Here is a 20,341-nt window from a genome sequence, read left to right as displayed (position 1 = left end):
AAACAAATGCAATAGGCCATTTCCGAGTTACCTAGGGTCTCTGATTTAAAGGGAGTCCTCGAGCAAAACTTTTCATTTGAAGATGAGTTTAATCTGCATGGAAATGAACCTGTGTGCGAAACACATTTTCATATGAATGGTTTCATACGAAAAATCGTCTTGACACAAAGCCAAAAGGAACTCGGAAATGGCCTATTGCCTACCATCTCTTTTGTTAACCGTGTATCGTTGAAACGTTGTGGTAAAAACTGCTCGTCCTTGTTTTCAATTTACTATTCAGTGGCCAAATTAAAATTTGGACATGTTATTGAACTACGTTCTGTGATCCTGTGCCCTGTGAAGAAGGTAATGGCAAACTAGTTCGTTCTGTGCTCGTTTGAAGATGTACACAGTATGACGACAAAGACAAAATCGAAAGCGTTGCCGGAACGTTTTGGTTGAAACGACTAGTATTCTAGTCGCTTATGCATGTGCATGTTACACTGTTACTTTGTTTTCGGTTACCTGTAGTTGTTTCTATCGTTTAACTTGTACCTTTTGTAATTTTGTTGTAAATTATCATTACTTTTTTTCGTTCTTTCCTTTTTAATATAAACTCTTGACCCTGCTTCGATTAGTTCTGGAACTAGTTGTGGGGCAAGCAGTTCTTGTGACTCTACATAAGAAAATAACATAAAATTAAAGTTTAACTTTAAGTTCAACTTCAACGAACAAAAGTTGTTTGACTTTGCAAAAAACTAACGACGGAAAAGCATGGTTCAATTAACATTATTTAACTCTGATACAATAACCGATGTTTGTAACTCAAACGAATATAATTTTGTAGTCCTGAGGAAAAACACTACCACGAGTGTTGATCGTTTGCGGTGCGCACCGATTCCAAAAATAGCTTGTGTAATATGTACATGCTAATAGATGCGTGTCTCAAAGAAATATCATGAAACTGTAATCGTATATCATGAAAACACTGCTTATTTGAACTGACAGTGAAATTTAAGTTACTCCTACTCAAGTTCATTGAGTTGTGACGTCACTCATGTGTTAGGGGAGATTGGGGTCACTGTCACTGTTGATTGCAGTTATTTCATATGTATTAATCTGCCCTCCACTGAGTTCATAATTGCCACCGAGTGAGTGTGTAGTCTGGAAATATTGTGGTGTACTGACATCCCTCAATTACTGAATCACAATGATGTAGATTGCCAGTGTAGCTTTCACGATAATTAAGCTGGTAATTTTTCTCAGACATAGCGATCATTGACGGTAATTCTGTTTGCATTAAATATACCTACCCTGTACATTGTGAGTGTTGAATACAATTGATTACCATCTCCAGAATTTGTACACTGAGGTCATTAGCTTTATCTCATCCTTGAACTCATAGTAACACATTGTTTTCCAGCATTTTCACCAAATACATAATATCACCTTGACCATAAGGTGCCTTGATTGTTAGAGTAGGATCAATACTATATATAGTCCTGAGGCCCGGGATTTGTTTCAATGTTATTGTTTTTACGTGAGAGCTTTTCTAGTTTATTTTTTCAGGTATTCTTCTGCTGCGCGCATCGCACTCACGATTGTTGATATTACAATAAACAACCATCGCATAATGAGACCTGAATTGTTCTGCATATTTTATTTCCTTTTCAACATCATTTTGTTGTAAAGACAACTCTGATTCGTCACACGTTTGTTGTATACATGCTTTGTCCAATACATTGCATTCATCTGACACCACGTTATTTGATACCACAGAAACATTCCTGCATAACGTGCGAATATAATAAACACACAAGAGCGACTAAACTAATGGCACAAGAGAAAAACAACAGCTGACAATATACTCTTTTTGAGCAAAAAAGATGACACCATTTGCTAAGATATTCGACGTATCTTTTTCTTTCGGCATTGACTTCGACATCGTGGAAAGAAGGTTAAGCCTTTATAACGTTTCTACGGTATTACCCATTGCACGTGACTGTTCTTTGACAGGAGTCGGCTTTCACCCGACTACTTAGCGATTAGTTAATTAGAAACGACCCCACAAGCTCATGTAGCTTTAATACTCATCGTTTTAAAATAAAGGTTATCTATCTATCTACTTCCGTGGACTGAGCTGCTGTTCCAGTGTTTGTGATAACTGATAAAAGTTATAATAAATTTGCTCATGTAAGGGACCGTTCATTTTTTATAAGGTAGGGGGGGCTGGGGGGATTTGGGGGGGGGCCATGCGAAAAAAAATGGCTTTCGAGGGGGGGCCATCGCAAAAAAATAAGGGAAAAAGGGGGGGTCACGTGAAATATTTTAGTAAAACTTTAAAATGGCATAATGTTTGAATATCAAAAAAATTGCTATAGAATAAACATAGAAGGCAGGATATAAGTTTATTACAAACTTTTCTTCTGCTTTAAAAAAACGTTTGGCGACAAAAAGCATTTGTAGCTACTGAAAAGAACTATTTAACACTGTTATTTTCGAATGCAACTTTCACTGGCACTCATCTTCATCTCCGCTGTCGTCGAGTTCTTCGTCGCCGCTTGTGCTGCTATGGGAGTCTCTTTCACCAATGCTGTAAGAAGCAGCAATGCTTTTCGTCAGAGTGTACTCTTCAGGGTACATGAAGGTGTAAACATAATCTCTGACTTCCCGCTCAAGGTTGGTGGTGATTCTACTTCTTGCAGCATTGGTGAAATAATTCCCTTCCAAGAGCTGTGCGATGTATGGCCCATCTCTTCTAAATATCGACGTGGCAACATCCTCAACTTTAAGACACTCTTCCCGGACGGCCGTTCTAGGAGGGTACACAAGGCATTGTGGAAGATCATTTCCTAGCGGGTTTCCAACACGGATTCCAGAAACTCGTTGGACGTTGTTTTCAGTCCGCTTCCTCTTTCTTTCATTTGACTTTCTGCGGTTTTCTTTTTTCCTTCTCCTTTTGTTGATGTGCTGTTTGAGTATGCCTTTGAATATGCTGTTATAATTGCTGTTCTTATTTTCTAGTGCTTCCATGTCTTGCATAACCTTCGTCAACTTAGCTTCTGTACATTTGATCTGTTTTACATTAAAACTGTGGGCAAATTCTTCGCCCTGCTTTAAAGCAAGCCCATTGGACTGAAAGAGTGTGGAATCGTGTTCCTTTACATCTTTCAATATGACATTCAACTTTTCCACCATTGCTCTGTGCTCTTTGATGGAGAAGTTCAGTTTTCTTCCATCACTGGGCTTCAACTGGTACCCTTGCATGGAAAACTCACTCGCCCTTTCTGAATAGCCATCCGCACCTAGAAAAATTGCTTCTTTTGCATGTAAGATGTCAAACTGCCTGGATCGTTCAGCTGTATACCTTTTCTTAAACGACTCGTCGCTTTCGCCATTATTGCGCATTTTGGAATGAGTCTCTTTCATGATGCTCATGTAGTAATGCGCTCTTTCCCCGATTGGATTAACAATATAAAGAAGAAAGAGCATGGAGTTGGCAGGCTGGTTTTATCTGACCTAGAGAGCGTTGCTCTATTTGCAGATAAGTTTATTGTCAAATCGAAGTTTGTGGTGGATTATCTTCAGCATCTCGAAGTGCTGGAATTTAAAAGGAAAAAGAGAGCAGAAGAAAAGGCAAAGTTAAGTAGGGAGAAGGATTATCCTTGGACTGAGTTGTGCGAAGATCTAACCAAGCTTAAAAAGCTACGTGTTCCAGAACTAAACAAGTACTCAAACCACCACGGGCTGAAGCAGCATTTGAAAAGCAGCAAGAGTGAGGAAGTAAAGGCAATTGTAAGACATTCATGCTTGCAGCAGAAGAGTCCTCTCAGAGCTGGCCAACCAATACAGAGAAATGCCAGGACACTGACACAAAATGACAACAGGGCAAGTGCTGACAGCAGTGAAACGGATGAAAGTGACAATGATGAGTATGACAGTGATGCCATTGACTCTGGGGGAGAAGATGACTCAAGTGACGTCATTCTTGCATTCATCAATTCAGATGAGGAAGATGCCAATGAGAGGCCAAATGCCACACGCTCAGGCCGAGCCATAACTAGGAGATCCGAAATTGACTTCTCTTTCTTTTGATTTGTTTTTTAAACAACAGCTCTCTGTCGTATAGAGATTGTAAATATTGTCTTCATAGTGAGCACAATAACGTGAAGTAGGGGGATAATAGAGAAATATTAAAAAAGTTGAAATCTAAATATTGTTTGTTCAATTTTTTTTTTGGGGGGGGGGGTCATCCCAAAAAATGACCGCTATAAGGGGGGGCCATGTGAAAAAATTGGTAAGCTGAGGGGGGCTCATGCGATTTTTAAATGGTGCTTCCCAAATACCACCAGCCCCCCCTCCCTCGTAAAAAATGAACGGTCCCTAATAACTTGTCTCTTGCCAGATTGTCTTCATTGTAATAGGTCTCAGCTTGTGAGTTTGGTTTTACACTAGGCTTAGTTCATCTATATTTATTTCTTTAGTTAGTTTGTTGAAGCGACCTTTGGGGAAATTAGCCGATCACTTCAACACTCTTTGTTTGGTTGCTTCTCTTTTTATTTCCACTATTGATGACTTCGGTACAATACCCACAACGTTCTCTTACTGCTACCCTAGACTAGTTACAGCAATTACTACAACTACGAGGAGCTAACTCGTCACGTTCCTTTTAAAGGGACAACCACGTCATACATCAAATCAATGTCAAACTGTCAATTAGGCTAACGTAATGTCATGGGCAGTTCGAATAAGGTTCTATTGAGACTGCGCACCGAGCTACTTAGCATATTTTCCTTCGAGGTTATCGAGGTTGACTAAAACATTTTCTACCTTGATTTTAACCGACTATTCTTAAGTCGGGTTGACCTAAATAAGGTAACGTGAGCAATATAAAAGTTACAATCTTCGCTCTTACCGATTAAAAGTTTTGGATAACACTAAGTTAAAAGATAAAAGTTGTTGTTAAATATATTTCATACAACATAAGTGTTACAAGAAATGGGTTTGCAAACTCCCAGCTTCGTGGGCGGGATTTCCAGTTGAAACTATCCATCTCCTTAACTGGACGTGTTCTTAGTACAAACATCCTCTAACGAGGTGCCGCTGCTATTGTAAGGAATCTTTTCTTTATTTGGGTAGAGGTGTGAACTAGGAATAAATTAATTAAACATCGCTATCAAACTCCTTGAAAAGGTCAGTAAAAAGGGCAAGGTTTGACTGAAAAATTGGACAAGGGACTAAAAGTAAGGAGTCTAATGCGACTTATTCCAAAAAGAGCGCTTCCAAAATCTAGATTTCAATTTTTATTTCATTTTCTCGATCGACACCCAGGAGTAATCAAACGAGTTGCTGGACAACGCAGTTGAACCGAAAACATGTAGTCCAGCAACGGAGCTCGCAGAACATGAATGTACCAAGGCATCCTACCAAGAATCGGCTAACAAATTATTTAAGTAGATACTACATTCAAAATAGTTAGATTACATGGCACTATTTCCAGTGTAGCAACAGTCAAGTAATTTACACATATTTCGCGGAAGAACTAGTTCCTAGGAAACGCAGCACCTGCGTACACATCAACAACGATAAGAAAGGCAACATTTTTTTAACACCTAAAATATTCCAATATTATATTTCGAATGACCCAACACCTATTTCTTAAAACATTACCATTAACTTTTTACCCATTATTACAGAGAATAAATATGGCTGGGAATGTATATCTTGCTTGCATTTTTATCGTTTTACAAGTTGTTTTTATCACATGCATCTTACCTGTGAACATGTCAGTAAAGGCGAGGGAGAGAATCATCAAGTTATACGAGTTCTTCAACATTCTGCGACATCGGAGATTAACCGCACCAACCAATGCATTGCCTAAAAGCGCCAGCAAGGCGATAACTCCAAATGTTACCCTTAGAGCTGTTCGTGAGTAGTCAACACGGGTTTTATTTCCTGCGGAGTCTGTGGTGTTCATGCCTTCTAAGTGCTGGACTACAAAACAAATGTTGTCTTACTAAGAGAATAAATTGTATTACTCCTCCAAATACACAAATGCAGATCTTTGATGTCATGAGACTGACAATTCACTCGTAGGATTTTAAATTGTTATTCTAAGTTTAATCAGTTTTAGAGCCATTTAGTTTCTTTGTTTTCTTCGGCTTGTCCCTCAAACTAGTAAGCCACTTCAAGTTATTTTTCAAAACTAAAAAACCTGAGACAAAACGTTGCAAATGAGTCATGTAGAATTCAAAGTAGCTGTTGTTTCGCTTAGCTTTGGCTTTTGGTTTGATATATTTTCCAGCACAAATAAAAAAAAAATGTCAGTTTGGTGAATACCGAAAGCTAAAAGATATTATACAATATGAAGACAAGACTGATTATCTCAGTTATATACACAACTTAAGCAGCTGTGAAATTAAAGCTCGCAGCTCAAATATATGATATTTCATATATTCACTTGTCCCTCCACTATCCACGGGTTTATTACGAACTCAAAACGTGATCAGCTTCCAGTTGGCTCGATAGCTGAGTTGGTAGAGCACTGCATCGGTATCGCAGAGGTCGTGGTTTCGAATCCCGTCCAAGCCTGAATGTTTTTCAGGCTTTAATTTCACAGCTGCTTAAGTTGTGTACATAAGTGCGATGATCAATCATGTCTTCATATCTTTATCCTCCATTCAAATATATGATATTTCATATATTCACTCGTATCTTCACCATCTACGGGTATATTACGAACTCACAACGTGACCAGCTTCCAGTTGGCTTGATAGCTCAGTTGGTAGAGCACTGCACCGGTATCGCAGATGTCATGGGTTCGAATGCCGTTCAAGCCTGAATTTTTCTCAGGCTTTAATTACACAGTTGCTTAAGTTGTGTATATAACTGCGATGATCAATCATTTCTTCATATCTTTATCCCTAGTTCAAATATATGATATTTCATATATTCACTTGTATATTACACAATGTTACTCAACAAACTGAGAATCTCCTTTCACTTAGGCTGTGTGTGGATTTGTCCCTTTACCGGTGCATGGCACTTACTGAGATATTTTAGAACAAAGCGGTAATGTATTGTAATCGTTTGAAAATTTATCAATAAACTTGTTTGATTGGAGAGTAATTGATGTATTTTATTTCGCTATGGGACTGCGGTTCACAGGCGACATTTTTTTGCCTTCTTATTTTTTGAATCATGATATATTGATTTTCAAAGTCATAAATGAAACCTTGTTCTTACGACCTATTTTCAAGAAAATAATTGCGTTAGGCGCAAGCTGCTAAACTTATGTTTGAATAAACTACTACAAAAGGGAGTGTCAAATTGGGTAAAAAACCGTTTTGTTTGTTAGCAAACAGCTGTAAATATAAGTTAGATATAACGAAAACTTTACCTTTGTATGTATTTGTCAGTTACACAGTGATGTAAATGTGTTTGTTGGTTGGGCCGCGAGCCCAAGTTAAAATGCGGGGCCATGTTTTTTCTCTCAGTGATCATGAGTTACTTCAGTGAACTTTTCTAAACCATGCTACATGGAAACGACATGGCTTTTGACAAATAAGTTGACCAAATTGTCTTTTTGTTCAGATCCTCTCTGTGTAGAGGAGAGAACGACTGTATTTGACCACATTACGACGAGCAGCAGAGTATTTTTGACGAACCTCGAGGTGTTTGAAAATATGGTTAAACACTGTCTTGAGTGTTTTATATATCTTCCAAATCGAAACTAAAAGTAAGATGAAAACGGAGAAATGAAAACCTAAACATCTATGATAATTAAGATCAGACATCCAAACACCGTCTCCTTCACGATTTCCTTTTATTTAAGGTAATTCCCCTGAAATAAAACTGTCAATAGATTTTTGTTCAAACTTTGTCCACTGAATAATTATCATATGAGAACTTTAATTATAAAATAAAAATGGGGGGTGCCCATGCTCGTTAAGGAGCAGTGAGGCATTGAAAATATCCCATTTTGGTATTATTGAATGCTTATTACAAGAACGCATTCCAAGTTATTGTAAACTCTTTGTGAGCCCAGACTCATGAAAACACGCCTCAAACTGCAATCAATACTTCTATCGGACACAAATAAACTTTTTAATTTGATTTTGACAGACAGCTGAATCTTTGTTAAAATATTGGAACCAAACTGCTCGCCACGGCTATCAAACTACAAAATAGAAATGACTACAGTGCAGCTGCTATTTTCCTTATTTCTTCAATTTTCAGCAATAGAAATCAGATCAATCTTTTCTCACGCAAAGCTAATGATTAGCTGATTAAAACGAACGGAAAAAAAATTGGGGTGCCCGAACTCGTTAGTGAGCTATAGCCATTTTTCAACTGACAGAACTCAAAATCCAGGCAAATCCGCCATGTTTTCAATGTGCGCGTGCACGAGCGCGCGCTAGTGACGCAATAAATTATGCGTAGTAAGGATGCGCAATGCAAATGTGAGGAATCACCTTAAACTTGATGATTACTAATGAGGTTGAGAAATTAATATTTTGTAAACGGTTCAAAATATCAAATCCAGTCAGACGATAGAATAAAAAATATTTCCACACAATTTTTAGTGATAATGACGAACATAATGTCTTTAACTTTTCTTTTGGTATTTCTTAAACAAAGCTATGAAGAAGTGAATTTATTTTTGCCCGGGGGAATATTAACCTTGGTCACCTTGGCAACTACGAAAAAAGTCATGACGATCTTTTAGCTCACGTTCAAGCATAGGTCAAAAAGAATTTTTCTGCGGACAGCATTGGAAAAGGAATAATCTTCTACAATATATTTTGAAATGAACTTTGTTTAAAAATAAGGAAGAAAATAGTGGCAAAAACCAAGCGAAAGAGCTGTAAAGCTGTTGGAAATTAATTCCAAAGCGTGTGTGTTGCTTTTGGTGAAGTTTACATTTGTCGGTATGATCGAAACTAAACAAGCAGAACGGTTGTTTTTTCTTTTTGTCAACTTGCTGTCAATGCAGAACCCAAACACACCTTACCGAACGATATCAATGGGCAGAAAGATACTTTTTTGGCTACAGAGAAGAAATTAACAAAACCATTTAATCCAAAACCTCAATTTTAATCACGTAAACCTTTTGTGCTTGACAAGAGGAACAGGACATCACGTCTTTTATCCACATCCGACGAACTTAAAATGATTTCAAAATTAAATATGTGAAAACTGTAGACCACGGTAGTTCAAATTATATTGCTCTCTTTGGGCCTCATCAGTCTCCGCCATATTAAAAATAAAGATCTTTGTTGATAACAGAAAAAAAAAAAAATTCGTCTAAAACAAGCCCTCGTGAAACAATAGACTGGAAATATTTGTTTGAAAGTACAAGTTATGCAAAGTTAAAGTAACGTACCTTAGTATCGAGAATATTTTTCTCATTTGTCAACTTCTCGTTCCTTTTTTCGAGTTTCTAAAATGGCACACGGTGGAGAAAATCTTAGTTATTATATCAACACCAGTGAGCTTTCGCACGAAAACATGATATCTTCACAAGTGAAAATAACATGTTATCGTCACAAGTGAAAACACCGTTGCTGTGGTTACATAATAAATCGTGCTTTTCGCAGCGAAAGTGAAATGGTGTTGAAAAATATTTGACTCGTTCGCTGCGCTCATTCATGAACTATTTTTCAACACTTGAAGATAAATTTGGTATCTCCGAGCGGCTATGTAATATCCTCTATTTTTGCCTCCAACTTTAGTTTGAGATCAATTTGCCAAGTTTGATAGTTTAACCTTTTACATATAAAAGTTTATTGGTTTCCAACGTGTCCTCCTTTGAGACCTTATGTACATCGCAAAGGAGATCGAACGGCCTAATTGCAGACAACAAAGTTGAGTTTTCGAGAGAAACAAAGAGAAACCTAGCGCTCATAAAAACCTGTCAAAAAGATGTCAAAAACTAACAGAAAATTCTGACGAGCCGACAACAGTACTCGGTGAACCTTATTATGAAGTCAACTTCTTGACTGATGTTTCGAGAACAGGTGTATGATTAGAAGAAAAACAGCTCGTTAAAAATTATGAAAATTATGAAGAATAATTATGTCATACAAAGACTGTCTAAGTCGGCTTTCCCTGATAAGAATAAGACTGTTAGCAGTCAATGTTGTTTCGCTATGGAAATAGATCATGAGAGCCGAAAATCGGTCTGTTACTTGCTATTTTCCTCTAGGTCAGTGTTCAACTTAACAAACATTTAGTGCCAATTGGAAAGGTATGGTATTTAGCCGCTTTGATCAGCAGTTAAGGGCTTCCAAAACCTAAAGTCCTAAGGGATTTAGATAGGTGTGCTGGAATCTCAGATATCTGTTAAATTTTCTAGCATTTCTCGTGAGCTATAAGTCCACATTTCGGCCCATTTCTCAGCTGTTAGTAATTAATTTTTGCAGTTCTCGATCTCGGTTATCAGTTTAAAAACGCTTCATTTCTCAGATGTCAGTCAAAGTTTTAGATGTATTCTCATCTCTCTCTCAGAAAACCCTTTCAGAACCTCCCTTAAGAAGAAAAGGTTATACTCACTCAACATAAAGATTACTAAGAGAGTCCTCATCCTCATTTTAAAGTTCCCTATTTGGTCTTGAATTAAGCACCTCTCAGCATCGCGAAAAACGAAAGGATATATATCTGTTGTTAGTTAGTCCATAGCTCTCTCCAGTATAACCGTTAGAAAAGTATGCTCGACCTCTAATGTTCGCATTAGATGGCTATGTGAATAATGGCCATAATTCTAAACTCTTTTGTTATTAACTAATGGTTTATTCTGTGGAGGCTGTCACGTAATTTTTTTGTATAAACGTTTTCCAATACTGAAACGTAGTGTGACGTCACCAAAACTGACAACGAGGGGTAAACACTTTTCCCCCAATCTAATTTCTGCGTGACTCAGTGTCATTCTAATGAACAGATGCTGGAACTTGAGTAACTCAAAAATATGATAAACAAACTTAAATGTTTTGGAGGTTGATTTAAGTACTATGACTACATATTATGCTTCAGATTATATAAAGGCATACAGGGCTTTTGAGGCAAACGTTGGTCCATAAACCTCTTCATAACGACGAGTCCAAACAGCACTGACATAGCAGCGAAGACGCAAACTAAGTAAACAGGATGTTCTAATCAACATGCAATATTGTTATTCATCTCGGCCTAGCCACAGTATGTTTTAATCTAGAATTGAAGTCCTAGTTGCCGGTCGCTTCATGTTTTTTTTTTTCTTGGCGAACGCAATGGTTGTTAATGTTTTCGGATAGCTATTATGAAAAGATGAAGATAAACGACGAATCTCGATCTTTCTGCTCTGCCCGGCTTTCTCTGACAACGACACTTAAATCAAGAATACATGTAAGAAAGAGATCCCTCGACGGATGAATTGAAAGCAACTGCATGAACTGCTGCTACCTAAGCTCTTGCTTGCCTCAAATATGCATAATTTAATGAATTAAATTTTTTCTTGTAAAACAAGTGTTATCTCGAAGTAAATAATCTGAATAAACATGAAAGCCGGTATCATATGATCTATTTTAGTAGCTTCTAGTATTTCGAAGAAATATCAAATCCAAACCATTTTACTTGCAGTATCTATTACCCCAATAAAGAGAAGCTCATTTATCATTCTTGTACTTTTGTAATTGTAGTCACAAAAAAAAACTTCCAGGATTGAGAAGCTCGACAGACTAGAGAGCTTGTTGTTGATAACTAAACGTTTAGTGCTCAATATAGCTTTTCCCTAATGTAATCTTGCTAACCAGCATTCACTGCGCATGTCAGAACATATGTCTTCTCGACAAAAATCTCAAAGAGTAGGAAAAACTAGGTTTCGACATATTGTTATCAACGAAAATCAGTTTTCTTTATGAAAAGAAGTTCATCTTAGCTGTGAACAAGTTGTTCTTATTTATGTTCTTTATCGATAACTTGTTTCATACACAACCTGCATGTAGTTGGTCCACAACGGCTTTCCAGCTTGTATAGGCCCGGCTAAGCTTACGTTGAAAGACTAAACATTACATTGCATGATATTGTAACACCTTAATACCCTAATACCCTGATGGCTTAATACGCTAATGCCCTAAAACCGTAATACCCTAATACCATAATACCCTTATACCCTAATACTCCTATACCTTAATACCCTAATACCCTTATACCGTAATACTCTAATACCCTTATACCCTTATACCCTAATATCCTAATACCTTAATACCCTGATGCACTAATACCTTATCCCCTGATACCTTAATACCCTAATACCCTAATACCCTACTATTCTAATGTCCTAATACCCCAATACCCTAATACCCTAATACACTAATACCCTAATGCCCTAATACCCTAATACCCTAATACCCTAATACACTAATACCCTAATACCCTAATACCCTATTGCCCTAATACCCTGATACCCTAATACCCTAATACCCTTATACCCTAATACACTAAGTTACATTTTGTTAGGGTACCTTATAATAAAATATCACAGTAAAGTAATCATACGATTGGTCAATAGATGACTACATTAAGTGTAATAATGTAATTAAATTGAAACAGTAATAAGACTTAATTAATCCTCTTGATAGACAAAATGTGTTAAAAAGTATTTATTAAACTACGTTGCTTTGTTGCTCTAATTACTTGTACGATTTGAATAAAACAAAATTTTTTCTCATAATACTAAATAGCTGATTTCAAGCAGACAGATTGCGATAAAAGCCAGCTATATTGGTTATGAAATTTATGTAGACACTTTTTTTAATGATAAACAGCATAACCACTAAGTTTAATACATGATGTTTCATTACATTTAGGTAATGAACCTAAATTTACATAACAAAACACTTCTACAAACTTGGTACCTTACTCAACTGTTTCACTAACAGAACATAACTTACAATATGTTTTTACATACCATACCCTATTACCACTACATTATTTAAAAGGAATTTATTTGCCAGCAAATAAAAAAATTATGACTCCTACCCACTAGAGACAAGTTGTTGATTATAATTTATTTAGCAAAATATACCTTAGGGGTCTGGTGACAGTTGAACATGAAAGGGCATGACAGGTATAAGAAAAAAATATTGAGCAATAGTCAGAAGACTATCCTGTGACCGAAATTACAATAGCAGCGTAGGTTAAGCTCGCCTCTTGGCAAAAAACTGAAACACAGAAACACAAAGCAAAGTAGACATAAATAACCCATTAAACTGTAAAACAACTGAAGTAAAATGAAAATAGTGCAGAAAACATAGTAATCATAAGTATTACTAGAAAGAAATATAATGGTGGAAAAAGACTGACAGTTATTAAAACCACATTTGGATCAATCAGACTTTAAAAATGAAAATAATTAGAGATTAAATATAAGTGGTAATAACTGGCAAAAAAAAATAATAATAACGCCTTTTTCTACACAAGACATTCTTGTATTAGTCAGCATTGTTATATGTCTTCCCGGGTACTGTACTCGGGGGGTTGAGAGAATTCTCGAAAGTTATGCAAACCATCGACTGCGTCTCAGGTTTACGTAAGTGTCTCTCCCTCGCGTTCAGATGAGGCTATGTATACATGGTAAGAGTACTCTATCGCTTAAATCTAACATGATAATAAGTCAAGTCGATGTTATTATTATAAGAGCAAGTCGATTAAGACAATGCTTCCCTGAAGTTATAGTTTGCTTTATATGACGGATTCAATCGTGGCCTTGTCGCGAATTTTGGTTTCGCCATCGTCACCGGGTATTCCGGTCATTGAGATATTTCCGTTGCTTTCTTCTTGGTGTTTCTCTGGTTTTGCTTGGGAGCCTTCGAGTGCAAATGCCGAGTAGTCCACATCCTTTGACCCTTCCGGCTGATGCTCCATCTTACTACATCTTCCAACGTGGCGACGTCTGGTCCCTCTTTCCTTTCCTGTAATGTCTGTCTCTTGTGGCGCGACTTCCACTTTCTTCCAGAAACAGAGAATTCTTGCGATTTTTTTCCTGTAATTACGGTTGGTAGCTCCGTAAATCCAAGGATTTACACAAGAATTCAACATGGCTAAAACAACTGTGGCGTGATGGAGAGGTGTATCCAGTTGCGTGATGTTGAACTTTGACAGCACATAAACAAACTGGTTTGGAATCCAGCACAGTGCCAGGAACAATCCTGTTATAGCGCACATGCGCAAAAGGCTTTTAAAAGATTTCGTGTTGTTGCTCCTGGCCAGACGATCACGTGACCTCCGCATTTCTCGATGCAAGTGGAAAAAGGTAATCATGGAAATAAACAATGGAATGAAAAAGGTAAATGCCACGTAAACGACAGTGAAAATCTGAGAGGAGAACCTGTTTTCAATCAGCGTGATCCAAACACAAGAGGGAGTTCCGTTTTCGATGACAAGTTTCTTCTCGATTAACGCTTGCCCGTTCAGTGCACAACAAACCATGGAGACGCTTGTAATGTACGTAATGACTCTCTGCCGCTTGAATGTAGTTTTATACTTGACGGGTCTAGTTATTGCATACCAGCGGTCTATTGCCAATAGCATGACTATGGCAACAGAGATCTTACCGAAGGTGAAGACGAAGTACTGGGAACTAAGTATATGGCAGAAAACATCTCCTGCCAAGTTTCCCGGGACGGGAAAGTTTTCGTCTCCTATGACAAAGGCAGGAGTAATTGCCAGTATAACTCCTGCGAAGATAACAACAACAACAAAATACAATTGGCCATTTCCGAGTTACCTTGGGTCTGTGATTCAAAAGGAGTCCTCGTGCTAAAATTTTCATTTGAAAATGAGTTTGATCTGCATGGAAATGAACCTGTGTGCGAAACACATTTTCATATAAATGATTTCACACGAAGACTCGTCTTGACACAAAGCCAAAAGGAACTCGGAAATGGCCTATTGTCTACCATCACTTTTTATTTAACCGTGTATCGTTGAAACGTTGTGGTAAAAACTGCTCGTCCTTGCTTTCAATTCAACATTCAGTGGCTAAATTAACAGTTGAACATGCTATTGAGCTATATGTTTTGTAATCCTGTGCCCTGTGAAGAAGGTAATGGCAAACTAGTTCGTTCTGCTCTCGTTTGAAGATGTACACGGTATGATGACAAAGACAAAATCGAAAGCGTTGCCGGAACGTTTTGGTTGAAACGACTAGTATTCTAGTCGCTTATGTGTGTGGATGTTACACTGTTACTTTGTTTTCGGTTACCTGTAGTTGTTTCTATTGTTTAACTTGTACCTTTTGTAATTTTGTTGTAAATTATCAATACTAATAAGTAAGGTTTTCAATAAACAATTAAGAATAAAAAGCAACGATATTAAAGAATGACGTTTCGACGGCTCCATGCCATCGTTCTCAAATTCAAATAAGATAAGTTATGTGAGTTCGTTATATAGTGAATGTACGTGTGAAGGTCTCAGTGCATATGATTAAGAGATAAAAAAAAAAATCGATGAATAAAAATAAAAATACCAAGCGTGGTGCGCTTGAAGTGTCAAATAAAAAGTTTTGCTTTAATGGAGTCAGATCGGGTGTTAAGTGTTGGTGTTTTGTTTTTGATGAAGAGCATTTCATAAATTAAACAATCCAGTTTCCGACGGCATTTCTTGAGGATTGTAAATTGGTCACGGAGATCTTTGTTCCTCAGATTGTGTACGTCCCGCAGGTGCTTACCAATGACAGAATGCTTAATATGCTCATTAATGCGCTGAAATAGGTGTCGGCATGTATAGCCCACATAATCTGCGTCGCACAGATCACATTTGTATTCATAAACAACGCATTGTTCGTTAACAAGAGGTGATTTGGGTTCCGTCACTTTGATTTCTTCAGCAAATTTCTTGCTCGTAAACACTGGGCGCAACTCACTGTTAATTTTCTTCGCAAGATCGGAGAGCTGTCTTCGTACTAAGTCGGCTGATCGCTGATTCACTATATAACGAACTCACATAACGTATCTTATTTGAATTTGAGAATGATGGCATGGAGCCGTCGAAACGTCGTTCTATAATATCGCTGCTTTTTATTCTTAATTATCATTACTTTTTTTCTTTCTTTCCTTTTTAAGATAAACTCTTGACCCCGCTTCGATTAGTCTTGGAACTAGTTGAGGGGACAAGCAGTTCTTGTGACTCCATATAAGAAAATAAAATTCAATTCAATTCAACTTCAAGTTCAACTTCAATGAACAAAAGTTGTTTGAAACAAACAAACATGGTTCAATTAATATTATTTAACTCTGATACAATATCCGATGCTTGTAACTTAAACGAACATAATTTTGTAGTCCTGAGAAAAAACACTGCCACGAGTGTTGATCTTTTGCGGTGCGCAGCGATTCTAAAAATAGCATGTGTAATATGCACATGCTAATAGATGCATGTCTTAAAGAAATATCATGAAACTATAATCGTACATCATGAAAACATTGCTTTTTTGTACTGACCGATAGATGGCAGTTTAATCTACGTTAATCGTACTGAAGTTGATTGAGTTGCGATGTCACTTATGTGCTAGGGGAGAAAAGGGTTTCTGTCACGTTTAGTATTTAATAATTACACATATGTCTTTGCTACTGAGTAACACGTTGCATAAAGCCCTACAGCATAACATTGTTTACAAGAGCAGTTGTGTTCTTCTCTCACACTGTTCATTGCAGTTATTTTATATGTATTAATCTGCACTCCTCTGAGTTCTTAATTGCCACCGAGTGAGTGTGTAGTCTGGAAATACTTTACTGTACTGATATCCCTCAATTACTGAATCACAATGATGTAGACTACTAGTGTAGCTTTCACTATAACTAAGCTGGTATTTTTCTCAGACATAGCATGTAACGACTTGGTCTTGTTTTAGGAATGATTCGAATAGAGACATTTAAGAAGTGGACATTTCAGTGTTTCATTTATGACGCGTGCCGCTGATCATGCATTCTGCAGTCGCGGTAAATATCAAGTTTCAAAAGCACATGGTCTGCTTTTGAGTTCGTTTTAGTGTGTTCGAAGTTCATTGTTAGTGTCGAGCAGGATTTCATTTCTTATTAGCGGAACAAGGCACGAAAAACTTGTAAGTATCGATCGGTTTTCATTTAGCTTTCTTATCTTTTGTGATTCAGTTGTTATTTTGGTTTACTTAGCGGATTTACGCATTTGATTTCAGTGAATCGTTGTTCATGTAATAAAAGACGTTTGCAGTTCAGCGCATCTCTAGTTTTACTTGTTGCCGCTTTCCTGTAGTGAACATTGGGTTCCTACATAGCAATTTGCACAAGGTCATTACAGCTATGTATTAGTTTTATTATAGAAATAAAAAACGCGCCCGAGTGCATTGTTGAGTTATATAAGCACGCGGGAATTTTTAAGAACACGAGAGAAGTGCATAGAGAAACACGAGGCGCAGCCGAGTGCTTCTCGCACTTCTCGAGTGTTCTTAAAAATTCCTAAGTGCTTATATAACTCAACAATGCACGAAGGGCAAGTTTTTTTATTTCTTTTATAAAATGTAAACCACCACATTAACATAAAGACATATTAAACAAGAAAAGGATTGCGAATTTTAATTAATCAAAATAAGTATTCTCCTTACATGTACATGCTTTCTTTTTATTGGCTTAAATGCTGAATGAAAAGTAAAACCGTTCCCTTTGTGGCAAGAAACAAACGTTTTCTAAAAAAAGTCAGAACGGTTCTAAAGAAATTATTACAGCAAAAAGAATCTTCGAAAGCTGAAGCAGTTCCCCAGTTCACTGACTTTTGCTCTGAGGAGGATAAAGATTGACTTGCATTGAACCGATTGTGCAAGAATTGAACACGAAACCGTCATGAAACCGCTTCTGTCAGTTCTGCAAACCGTTTTTTCTTTGGAACAGGTGCCTCATTTTGAGACTCCTTAACGCTGCTACTTTTCTCGGCGTTCAGGAATTCGAACCCGAGTTGAAACCGTGGAAATTTTTCAGCCATAATGGCGGACGGACTAGCTGATTCTCAAATTTTGTCCAGGGCAAAATTTTCGTGACGTAGCTTGCGTGCATATGTTGAGTTATAATGCACGCGCGTGACGTAAGCAGAGTGCTTTATGGAGCTATAATGAACTCGAACTGACCAATCACAGCGCGCGCAATTACTCGAACATTTTATAACTAATTATAAATCAACGCACTTAAACTCATAGCAACACATTGCTTTCCAGCATTTTCACCAAAGTACATGATATCAGCTTGACTATATGGCGCCTTGATTGTTAGAGTAGGATCAATACTATGTATAGTCCTGAGGCCCGGGATTTGTTTCAATGTCATTACACAGGTTCAATGACCTCTGTGGCTCGCATTCTTGTACACACTAGATGACATATTACAGCTATACAAAGAGGTATATTTGCCCACAGACCCTCTACAGTCAAATCGTCGATTTTCGTTGCAGTGTCGACCGTGTAATATGCCATTTCTTCCTCATCTTTTTTACAAACTTGATACTGTCATTATCAATCCTTGTTTTAAGTCTGCATTTGATGTAGCGATACATTTTTGACGACACAAGAATGTTTTTAAGAATTCGCATACACATGTCTAATTTTTGTGTTTTTACGTGAGACCTTTCTAGTTTTCCTTTTACAGGTATTCTTCTGCTGCGCACATGGTACTCACGATTGTTAATATTACAATTAACACCCATCGCATAACGAGACCTGATTTGTTCTGCATATTTTATTTCCTTTTCAACATCATTTTGTTGTACACACAACTCTGATTCGTCACACATTTGTTGTATACTTGCTTTGTCCAATATATCACATTCATTGGACACCAGGTTATTTGATACCCCACAAACATTCCTGCACAACATGCGAATATAATATAAACAAGAGCGACAAAACTAATGGCACAAAGAGAAAAAATAACAGCTGACAATGCACTCTGTTTGAGCAAAAACTAGAAATGTAATAATCATGATAGAGGTCACGTAAATATGACAATTACGTTTCTCTTCACTCTGATGTAAGCCACTTATGCAGTCCAACATAGAATCTTTGTTGTTGTTTTCTAGAGTTTGTTACCGAGGCAGCTTGTCTTTATGAGTACCTAAAACTTTCGTAAATGTTCTTCTGTCGTCTGTAGTAACAGTCTCTGCCTATTTTCTGTTCATTGATAACTCATTTGATTTCTAGTTTTATTCTAGTAAGACCTTCGCCAAATCATTTTATTCTTTTGCATTTTTGAGTCCGCGGAACGACCCGTTTCGAAATAAACGCTCATTAACTACGCCATCTTTTAGAGTGGATCTACCGCGAATGGTGTCTGGGTCTGTATGTTTGAACGTAGAAAAGATGACACCATTTGTTAACATATTCGACGTATCTTTTTCTTTCGGCATTGACTTTAACATCGTGCAAAGAAGGTTAAGCCTTTATTACGTTTCTGCGTTATTGCCCATTGCATATGACTGCTCTTTGACAGGAGTCGGCTTTTACTCGACTAATAAGATATATGTGTTCACTTCCGTGGACTGAGCTGCTGTTCCAGTGTTTGTGATAACCGATTTAAGTTATAATAAATTTGCTTCTGTAATAACTTGTCTCTTGCCAGATTTCTTCATTGTAATAGATCTCTGCTTGTGATTTTGGTTTTAAACTGGGCTTATATCACCTATATTTATTTCTTTAGGTAAGTTTTGTTTTTGTCACATGCATCTTACCTGTGAACATATCAATAAAGGCGAGGGAGAGGATCATCAAGTTATACGAGTTCTTCAATATTCTGCGACATCGGAGAATAACCGCACAAACCAATCCATTGCCTAAAACCGCCAGCAAGGCGATAACTCCAAATGTTACCCTTAGAGCTGTTCGTGAGTAGTCAACAAAGGTTTTATTTCCTGCGGAATCTGTGGTGTTCATGCCTTCTAGGTGCTGGACTAGAAAACAAATGTTGTCTTACTAAGAGAATAAATACACAAATGTAGACCTTTGATGTCATGAGACTGACAATTCATTCTTAGACTTTTAAATTGTTATTCTAAGTTTAATCAGTTTTAGAGCCACTTAGTTTCTTTGTTTTCTTCGGCTTTTCCCTCAATCTAGTAAGCCACTTAGGGTTATTTTACATAACTAAGAAAACCTAAGACAAAATGTTGTAAATGAGTCATGTAGAATTCAAATTAGCAGTTGCTCGCTTAGCTTTGGCTTTTGGTTTGATATATTTTCCAACAAAAATTTAAAAAAGTGTTAGGAAGGTGACTACCGAAAGTTAAAAGTTGCAAAGATATTATACAATATGAAGACATGATTGATCATCGCAGTTATATACACAACTTAACCAGGTGTGAAATTAAAGCC

General features: G+C 37.2%; 2 protein-coding genes across 2 annotated transcripts in view; both read right to left on the bottom strand.

Annotated features, from left to right (window-relative positions):
* LOC145468696 (somatostatin receptor type 4-like) overlaps positions 1-6,207 on the bottom strand; it is a 7,553-nt gene extending 1,346 nt beyond the window's left edge. Inside the window, exons 1-2 of the mRNA XM_081452401.1 lie at positions 5,664-6,207; positions 1,579-1,766 (exon numbers count right to left, since the gene is read on the bottom strand). Of these exons, the coding sequence (XP_081308527.1) occupies positions 1,579-1,766; positions 5,664-5,956 (481 nt within the window). The 5' untranslated portion in view covers positions 5,957-6,207. The remainder of the gene's footprint in view (positions 1-1,578; positions 1,767-5,663) is intronic.
* A 6,856-nt stretch (positions 6,208-13,063) lies between these two features.
* On the bottom strand, positions 13,064-20,088 carry LOC145468694 (allatostatin-A receptor-like). The gene is made up of 2 exons (XM_081452400.1): positions 19,702-20,088; positions 13,064-14,735 (listed from the first exon to the last, which is right to left on the bottom strand). The coding sequence occupies exons 1-2, from the start codon at positions 19,901-19,903 to the stop codon at positions 13,696-13,698; spliced, it is 1,242 nt and encodes a 413-aa protein (XP_081308526.1). The 5' UTR covers positions 19,904-20,088; the 3' UTR covers positions 13,064-13,695.
* Between the last annotated feature and the right edge of the window lie 253 nt (positions 20,089-20,341).

This window comes from Orbicella franksi, chromosome 14 (assembly GCF_964199315.1).
Source record: "Orbicella franksi chromosome 14, jaOrbFran1.1, whole genome shotgun sequence".
Lineage (NCBI taxonomy): Eukaryota > Metazoa > Cnidaria > Anthozoa > Scleractinia > Merulinidae > Orbicella > Orbicella franksi.
The sequence above is the reverse complement of the archived record's forward strand: the minus strand, read 5'-3'. Positions and strand labels throughout refer to the sequence as shown.

Excerpts from the sequence above, each read along its gene's own strand:
- LOC145468694 (XM_081452400.1), bottom strand. The coding sequence starts at position 19,903 with ATGAACACCACAGATTCCGCAGGAAATAAAACCTTTGTTGACTACTCA. Across the intron at positions 14,736-19,701 it reads CTTTATTGATATGTTCACAG|TCGGAAATGGCCAATTGTAT; the intron begins GTAAGATGCATG and ends ACCCAAGGTAAC.